Source organism: Nestor notabilis, unplaced genomic scaffold, assembly GCF_000696875.1.
Source record: "Nestor notabilis isolate BGI_N333 unplaced genomic scaffold, ASM69687v1 scaffold16146, whole genome shotgun sequence".
In the NCBI taxonomy this organism is placed as follows: Eukaryota; Metazoa; Chordata; class Aves; order Psittaciformes; family Psittacidae; genus Nestor; species Nestor notabilis.
In genome coordinates this window covers 23,820-33,340 of record NW_009934393.1, presented here as the reverse complement: position 1 = coordinate 33,340, position 9,521 = coordinate 23,820, and the positions used below count along the sequence as shown (strand labels likewise).

The 9,521-nt window shown below is 40.3% G+C and overlaps 1 protein-coding gene across 1 annotated transcript in view; it reads right to left on the bottom strand.

Annotated features, from left to right (window-relative positions):
• Nucleotides 1–361: 361 nt before the first annotated feature.
• GPBP1L1 (GC-rich promoter binding protein 1-like 1) overlaps nucleotides 362–9,521 on the bottom strand; it is a 17,231-nt gene continuing 8,071 nt past the window's right edge. Inside the window, exons 7-11 of the mRNA XM_010017327.1 lie at nucleotides 6,942–7,082; nucleotides 3,260–3,418; nucleotides 2,536–2,660; nucleotides 1,543–1,645; nucleotides 362–1,287 (exon numbers count right to left, since the gene is read on the bottom strand). Coding sequence (XP_010015629.1) covers nucleotides 1,141–1,287; nucleotides 1,543–1,645; nucleotides 2,536–2,660; nucleotides 3,260–3,418; nucleotides 6,942–7,082 — 675 coding nt within the window. The 3' untranslated portion in view covers nucleotides 362–1,140. The remainder of the gene's footprint in view (nucleotides 1,288–1,542; nucleotides 1,646–2,535; nucleotides 2,661–3,259; nucleotides 3,419–6,941; nucleotides 7,083–9,521) is intronic.

The following is a 9,521-nucleotide window of genomic DNA, read 5'->3' as shown; positions in this document are numbered from 1 at the left end:
GCATTGCACTAGGAACAAGTGACACCGACCAGTCGAGCTTCACCATTTTGTATGAAGCAGAAAAAAAGAAGCAAACTGCTTTAGTAGAAGATAATTTGAATGATTTTCATTAAAGAAAAAAAAAAAAAAACAAAACCAAAAACCAACCAACCAACCATGGGCTATCATATCTCAGCATTGTTCTCTCTCTCCCATCTTAAAGGGAGAGTTTAGCTTCTGCAGTCTGAGTGCTACAGCGATGTTTGCCAAGTGGAAAAATACAGTGGGAAAAGAAACTATTTATCCCCAGTGCTATTAAATCCCCAAAAGTTGCAAGTCCCTTTACAGGAAGGCTTTTCTTACATAAGAAAGACAATTAGAATTGGCAAACTGATGCAAAATATTTATTCCAAGTTAGTTATTTTTGATGCAGTAGTTTTTCCCCCTCATACAGACTCAATGTGATAGTCACTTTTTTAAATCTGTAAATAATGTTATCAAAATAATCTTAATCTTTGAAATCTCACAAAAAATTTATATTTTACAATCCACCCTGAATATCAAGGCTGCAAGAAGAAGAACACAAACAATTCCTATATCCAAATATTTTACAGCTGTACCCAAAAAAAGAAAACCACAAACGCCTGGTTAAGTGATGAAGCTCCCCGAGCCGCCAAAAAAAATAAAATAAAATAAAATATTCATGTTATTAGCATTAATTTAACATAATTAGAACTTCAATAGCCATTTTGTCATTGACAATGATTGTTTTAGCACACTGTTGCCGCACGCCATTGTGTAATGCGGGCGGCACTGTTAGAAGCTTGTTGTTGCAAAGATCAGTCAGCCACTTGTATCCTGCTTACAAGACTGAACTTGTGCACTGCCCCACAAGGGATTTTTGTCAAAATTTGCTAGCTGCACAAACTTCTATTAAGCATTAGGGCAAAACCAAAAGAAAAAGCTAAAGAAGCCAATTTCTCTCTTCTTTGGGATACAATTATTTCCCTTGTGCATGAAGTATCAACAACAAAAGAAAAAACTGAACAGACTGGAGACAGAATAAACTCTGTTTAGTTTATACAACCCCAAACACGTGTTGAACTATGAACTGAGTTTATTGGGTTGGTTTTATTTATTTTAATTTTCTTGTGCCCACTTTCAGGCATCGTCATCTGACGTTTCGCTGCTACTAGTTTCTGTGTCTGAGTCCTCAATCTTTGTCTTAAAAGTGCTTCTCCAGTGGAACAACAGGCTGGAGCCGCGGCCCTGAAGAAATCCATTCTTCCCAAATCCATTTCTTCTTCGCTGTAGGAATGAAAGTAAGTTTTAAAACAAGCAGAAGCGTGGGGAGTGACTGCCACTAACCATCTGTGGGCACAAATTACATGTTTAACTGTCTACACCCACTCTGCATGGATAATGCAGTCATTGACTGCACTACAATCTCACTTCAACCCTTTGTCTTTTCCAATATCCGTAAGAACTACACCACAGACAATTTGTGCATGAGAAGAGAGAGGGAGAAGAGCAGTCACAACTGGCAAGAGCTTTAGGACATACCTGCTCTGATTTGATTTGGAACTCTTTGAGCTCATCCTCCGTGAGGGGAAGGTAGTTCTCATCATTTTCAGGATACTCCTGCCATCCCATTTCTTTCAATAACCTGATTTGTGGAGAAAAAAAGAGGCATGGGAATTAAAGCAAGGCAACAGTGGCAAAGGAGAGGACATTCTGTCCACGAAGCACAAGGTTTTGTATTAAATCACTCCCAATTCACCAGGGAATCTTCTATATTAGAGACCACTTCAACAATGCTTTGTGTTTACCCAACATTTTTCAATGTCTTTTACAAATATTTAATCATGAGGATTCCTGTACAATGGATAAATAACTGGCCTGGCAGAAGAAAAGCAAGGCAGAGATTTGAAATTCTACCCAAGGATGCTGAAGGAGGACACGAGGCAATCTAACCAGTATCACAGCTCAGAATGGCCTAAAACTTACTATCTGCTTGCACCAGTTGCTCACACACTGCTTGCTTATGGAAGGGAAATACAAGCTGAGATACTAGGTAAATACTTTCTTTACTCTCCTCTACTTTTACAGCATTTAAAGCAGCACAAGAATGTTGTACACACAGACAGAAAGTGGTGTGTGTGTGTGAGGGTGTATCTTCAGTTTTCAGACTATTACATTTAGGACACCTGCTTGTGAATCAACCAGAATCACACCAGGTTCATGCTAACTCCCAGTGTGGGCTGGTAAATATCTAGGCAGCATTAACACACAGGGATGTGGCACTAGAGAAGCACTGGAATTTAATTACAGACCATGGTAAAGTTTTGGCTCCCCTGTCATCACTGTTCTTGTTTTAATTTCAGTGAGACTCCACCCAGCCCAGCACTAGTCATGAAGCTCACACACTGATTCAGGGCACACAAAGCTACTGCTGCTTCTCAGAAAGAGTGTACTTTGAAATAGTTTCCTTCTCCTCACACAGTCCAAGGATTCATCCTCCTTTACTCCAGCCACTTCATTTTGCCATTTACTCACCTGTGTTCTGCTTCCAATGAATGAGAGAGGTTTTCCCCCTCCTCTGGCAAAGGGAGAGAAAGGCCATTCTGATGGCAGTTCTCTTCCCAGTTTTCCTTTGGTTCTGGTGTGCTGTTGCTCTCCATCTAATAAAAGATAAGAGCATCAAAGAGTGCCTGCAAAGACCATGCCAATAGCACATTTCCAAGTCCAAGCTTCTGCTTTCGGAAGTAAAGCCAAGCCTTTCACCTTGAGTCAGTGTTTTTTACAGAGCCTGGACTGACAGTGGTTTAATGCAACTTCTACCTGGCTGTGACAACACAGTATGAATGATGTTTGGTGGACTGCACTTTTGTGTGAAGGGAGTAAGTGCTGGATTACAAAGCCATCATCAGTGGCTTCAGGAACCTTGAACATGCAGGAACCTTGAAAGCAAATTAAGATGTTAAAACATGGTATTGTTCTACTCCTTAGAAAATCCTTGCAAAAATCTAGACTACCTTCACCACCTGGGACCTTCCCTTCCATCTCATGACTTACCCATTTGTATTTCATCAAGTTACAGATTTCCCTTCATTGCAGTGCTGTGCACTACTGCTGCTGGCATGTATGCCAGACCACTGGAAGTCATTCCTTTTCTCCTCCAGAGTCTGAATTACATACACAGCTCTGGTTTTTTCCTTCTCCAGTACCCAACTCCTTAAATGCATAATGATCACATATACAGTAAGGACAGAGATCTTACATCATCCAGTTTGTCACATTCTCTGTTCTCGGTTATCTCCCCATTCCTATCATCTTTCAGTGCCTTCAGGAACTCGCTCTTCTTATCAGTGGTACGGCGCATCAGCTTCGTCAGGCGTGAAGAGCAGATCTCGATGGGAGGGGTGGTGCTGGAAGGACTCTAGACAAGGAAGGTAGAATATAGAGACCTTCAATCTGTATTTCTGCAAAGATAGAGCCCTCTTCAGCACACTGTTCTCCCCACTTATCAGTATCAACTCATGTTTTCTTCTCCAAGGAGTCAATTCACATGGCCATGAGTAGGTTTATTCTGTTCCTTGACAATGTAACCCTAAAGCAGTGCTGGAACCTACAACAGTATGAAGGCAACGAACCTCATGCAGGACTCTTACTCTACAAAAATTAAGGAAATTAGGCTCAGTTCAAATTTGCATCTTAAGCATCCTGACAGACTCTACCCCTAAATCAAGCTACGGGGTTGTAATCTCCTTTCAGGGAGTGGTCACATCCTTAACTAACCACAAGTGATGTGAAATAGGTAGCCAGCCTCAGTATTCTCCCTGGAGAGCGTGCTGCTGATTCCTCACTGTGTACACTCGCAGCCCAGATGGTTCAGTGTGGAGCCACACACAGAAAACCCGGAGCCTGTGGGAACTCTGCTCAGCTAAATTCATGAACCCAAGGTAACGTCCCATGCTTTTCCACAGTGTTTAAGCTTTCTTAATGATTCTGAAGCTGTGAACCAGGTGTAAGGCACAACAGTTTGTGCATTACTGGTGCCCCAGCCATGATACTGCAACAGAAACATTGATAACCAAGATGAGCTTTCAATTTAATCTGTTCCATCATTTTCACTGGACATGCAAAAGAAATCTAAGAGCATGTAATGTGGAAGTTCTTGATTTCTTAACCTTCTGCTTATGTGGATTTCATATCTGGCTACTCTAAGAAAAGGAATTTATTCATTAATATGGATACTTGACACCAGACTCTTGCATGCAAAACTATTCTTTTCCTTCACTTACTTGCTTTGATTTTTTTCCTCAATATTAAAATACAGTAACATTTCCTAAAGCCTGTAGTGTTTTTCTCTCACCCATTTGGGTTTTTTTAAAGCTAGGGTGGGAAGGCTGCAAATTCAGGCTCTTCAAAATGAGTCTCCTTTGTACAGTATTTTTATCACACTCATAGGGCTTTGAGCAAAGATCAAGGGAACTAAAATATTTAGCAAAACAGAACCAAGGCAGCAACAGCTGCTTGTATTTCTCATGCCTGTTGCACATGAAACACGTGTGAAATAATGCCTTTCAAGGAAGTGCATGCTGAAAGAAATCCTTTACAGTAAACATCTCTCAGGTGGCCTTTTCAGATTTCGCCTAATTCAACACAGTAAAGAACAAATCAGCAATTGTAACAGGTAAGTGACTGTGAGTATTAGGATAAAAAGCCAGCAGAGTACTGAAATTAAGTTCTTTACACAGCAACTAGTTTGGCTTCAGAAATGGAAGGTAACAATAAACGAAGGAGACTAAAAACTACATGTTTTCTGGTAATTTGGAATACTCCAGCTCTTCGCTAGTGTCTGTTTTAATGTTTCATAAACTGCTGAAGTACTAAACCTTAATTTCTACACATTAGTGGAAAACAGTTATAGCCAAAGTTTAGAAACACAGATTCCTGACAGTGAATTTATTTTCACCTCAATTCTGGTTTTATGCAGAGCTTTCTGTAGAAGGGGTTTTACGTAACATTCTCTTTAGTATGAAAGGGGTACAAGTAGGCATTTTGGGCATCTTTTCTAAATGTGAGTTCATCCCTTTGACTGAAACATCAAGGCAGCTCTCAGTTTATTGAGACCACTATGCATCATCTCAGATTTGTTCAGATGTCAGTCTACATAACAGGGATGGCTACTCTTACAGAAAAGTCATTCTGAATCATTTTAAGACTTCAGACTGTATCTTAATCTGCTTATTTTAGACTGGTTTGTGGGGACACAGTGCCACTGCTAGCTGGCATCGTTTTAGTTTTCAATACATTGTGGTCTCTTATGAATAGAGGTGCTATTTGCAACGCTTCTGCAGGAGAGGCATTATCCCCATTTCAGGAACAAAAAAGCAGAGATTACTTGCAGCAGGCCTGTGGAGCAAGGATTACAGTAGTATTTGCTGGCCATGCTCCTGTGTTTTCATACTGCAAGTCTCCAACAGATTCAAAGAAAAAAAAAAAAAGAAAAAGTGTTCAGTTTTAGTTCGGAGGAATTTTTAAGCCTTTTTGTTCAATTGATTGACACTGGTAATACAAGAAGTATTCAAGGCAGTACTGCTTGTTCTGAGGAAATCCCAGCTGCCTCCTCTGGTTGTCAGATGAGTACCTGACACCTTTGCTGACTAAAGATTCACACAAGACCTTGGAGGGGCGGGGGTGGAGGAGATGACTTGCGTTACTGACATACAGTATGATACGGATATGCTGTATGATATAAAGTGAATGCCCTTCTCAGCATCTGCCTGTTGAACTTTACATATTTATGCTGCAAAGGTGTCCATTCTGTGCTGTGCATTACACAAAAGTGCAGGCTGTCAGTAGCACAAAGGACTTAGACTAAGGACAGACAAAAGCAAGGGAAACGAGTGGAGTGTAAGATCTATTTGCCAGTGACAGGCGCATGCTTGTTAACTATTGCTTTTTAATGACTGCTTATACGCTCAGCAGTGGCTAAAGCATAAAAGTACAGGCTGTTGTAAAGTAAAGCCTGCAAAGCAGAGAATCATAAAGATGACAAGGCTGTATTTTGGAAGCAAGATCTGTAAAGGAACAAGACAAATGCATAACTAGAAAAAACCCCAACCCACTGTTACATTTGAATGAACATGTCATCTATTGGAGTATTGTTTTTCATTTGTGTTCGTTTTACATATGCTCACAAACCTGTTAAATCTTGAGGAGCAGAGGAGAAAAGTTATTCAGTGCCACTTTTCTATTAAGCTTTATGGACTTCCAGGGTCCAAACCAGCATCCTGTATACAAACTATGGAGCAAAGCATAGGAATGCTGGCCAAAACATGTTATGTCACCATTACTGCTGAAATGTTACCAGAGTAATATACCAAGGTTCTCTCTGTACTTCAGACCAAAACCAGAGGGAGTCAGTTTCCACCTCAGCACATTACCTCTTTCCAACACCAAAATTAAAACCAGACACTGCAGCTGAAGACACATATACACATGTTAAACTCTCTCAACCCCCTCAGAGATCACTGCTTGTGCTGTTGTGCTCCTAGAGAAAGGAAATGAGTCAGATTGTTCTCCTTCCACTTCTTTTCCCATACTGAAAAACCACATGGAATCAGTTTACTTATCTATTTACATCAGTTCTTGGTATTTGCACTCCAATAACATCAAGTCTATGCATGTCTCGTTATGCAACACTATTTAAAGCATTTTATATTTGAGGAAAACTCTAATACATTCAAGCACCAATGGCTTTGTAGCCAGGTAAGCCACATTTTTATTTCTTTTGGTGTATCAGATGTGACAGAACATGCTAAGAATGTACAAGCAAGTCATTCTTCATGGGTGCAAAGGTAGGTACCATATACAGAGAGGACCTTATCATGTTGCAGCTATAGTAGGTGATAGGGACAAGAGTTCCCACCCTGTTCCCAAACCCAACCCCTTACCTCTTTGGGAGAGGTGAGGACTGAGCCACTCGCCAGTACCGCTGGTTTGGTTACAGACACTGGACTGGTAAAGGCAGAGTCACGGCTGGAGGAAAGCGAGCCTGGTTTATGTTCACTTCTGTTGGCTTTCCATGGACTTGGCTATATTGAAGAGAACAGAAGATACTGGTCAGTAAAGGGTAAGGGACAAGGAGGGGTTGCTTATAAGTAGTAAACCAAACAAACATTGGCTGTTATGGGGATTTTTCTTTCTCCTCTACAAGAACTGTCTCATCAACTTTACCTCGACAGCCATTATTTGTTCCTCTGTCTTCTTGTTTTCCCCAAACCACACAAAATTCTGCTTCATGAGCACCACCCTCCAGTAAAGCACCATTAGATCTCAGAAAATCCAGCACTGCTCTTCATTAATTGGAAGCCCCACCAAGTAAAGCACTGCATCTTACAGCTACCCACAGATGCTGTAAGAATGCCAGTTAAATTCACATTTCATATGGAAGCACTGTTTGCCACAAAGAAAGGGTTTGCATTACTTGACAGGACCTTCCCCTGTGCGAGGAAGCAGCATTATCAAGGAATATTTCTGTCCAGGCTGAGAATGCACATTATTTATTTCCTAGGGCTCTGAAAGTGTCCATCACTGCACTGATTTAGCAACAATAACAAGGAAAAAAATGATTAAATAAAAAAAGAAGGAAAAGCTGCTAGTTCATTAAAGTGCATGAGCACCTGCTGTTTTGCTCTGGATTCTCTGCAGTACCCCTTCAAACACACTGGCAATTTGGCTGAAAAACAAAGACTTTGAAAAACAAAGATAAGTTTTTGTTATTTGGAATGTTATCCTTGAGCCTCTCTTATCAACCAAGGACAAACACTGTGAAGTGTTAAGTCTTTTACAAAGAGGATCCTAACAAGAAACTTGTATCAAGTAGCACAGAAATACACCTGTCAGAGAATTACAACTTTTGACAGATCAGACTTTTGAAGCTAACTTCAAGTCATGAGCAAAAAAACTCACGCACAAGTGGGATCCAGTTAAATCTGAGACTGCAAGAACATTCTGCAAGCAATGAGAGTAGAAGCCATTATTTCAGTATGTTCTCACTTTCCATTGGGTTGTTTTATTCATTTTTGAATAAACAAATCAGTAGGGGAGGCCATCAGCATTACTCTTCCACTCCAACTTAAAAACAAGAGCAGTCCGCATTACTGAATGGATTATTTGGCATTCACAGCACACATTCCAAACATTCCCTTCAAACCCAGAAAATATCCTGATCTGTGCAATATTGCCTGGTACTAAAGTTAGGGTTTAGAATTACTGTGACAAAGAAGTTTCTCTCCACAGACCTGGTTAGCTGCTGATTGTTGTTCTCCCAGATTCCACAAAGGGGCACTTCAGACAAATTCAAAGACAGACCCTTAATGCTTCCTTAGAGGGATACCACTAGATTCAAGCACAACTGGAGATGAGTATCAAAAGGAATTGTTTGCGGATTATGACCCTCATGGATTTCTTGACTGTGAACAGTGAGTCATCTCAAGCAGCCCAGAGGGAACGCGCTTATTTCATTGCTACCAGTTCTCTTCCTTTCAACACTACTTGGTACAACTTCACAAAAAACCATTTTTCACTCAGACTGCCTATGACAGCTTTCCAATGTCGCTGACTTTGTCAAAAGGATGTTTTGACCCCTCTACTACTTTATGCACTGCAATTCCTGTACAACTTTATGGAAGTCTCTAGAATAATGTATCCTACCACAGCTTATGTCTGTACCTTCTAAAAAAGGCATCATGCACACACATTTTCTTGCTAAGGATATGTTGATATCCCACTTCTAAGCTTTGCTAATGGTCACCATTCATTAAGAGAACTGCTACTGATGCCACCAGCAGACAATTCTTCCCTATTGCAATCTCCACCACTAAGGAGCAATATACTGGCCAACAATCACAGCACGTCAATGCACACACACCTAATAAGTACATATTTATAGCCTGCTTAACATGACTGATCTCTTGGGCTATACCTCCTCCACTAGCCAAACAGCATTTCACATATCAATACTGTAATACTTCAGGTATGAATCCAGACCTACCAACTGTTTCAGTACTGTAAATACTTAATTAAAAGGAACTTAGGCAGCTACCACCACATATTGCCACAATCTCCGATTTAAATATAGATATACAATCTGGAATGCAAATGAGAGCTACGTAACATGTAAAACAAGCTAACAAAAAAAAGCCCTACTATTATTTTTGATTTAAGATGAACTTCTATACCACACTCACAAGGCTGCCTCAGAAGAACAGACCACACTTTTCAACTTACCTATACAAATTAAAGGGTATATTGCAACTGTGAGCACTGATAAATGTATTTTTTGTTTACTCTGAAGAAGCAAAACTTCCAAGTCTAATTTCAGCACACAGTTAGGAAAACCTTCAGTAACAGTAACAATAGACATGTACACAGCTTTCACAAGTACATTTCAATCTTTCAATCCCTACAGTTGGTACAGCACTAACTTTCAGACCTCACAAGTTATCTTTGTGCTCAACAGCAGCTAAGAG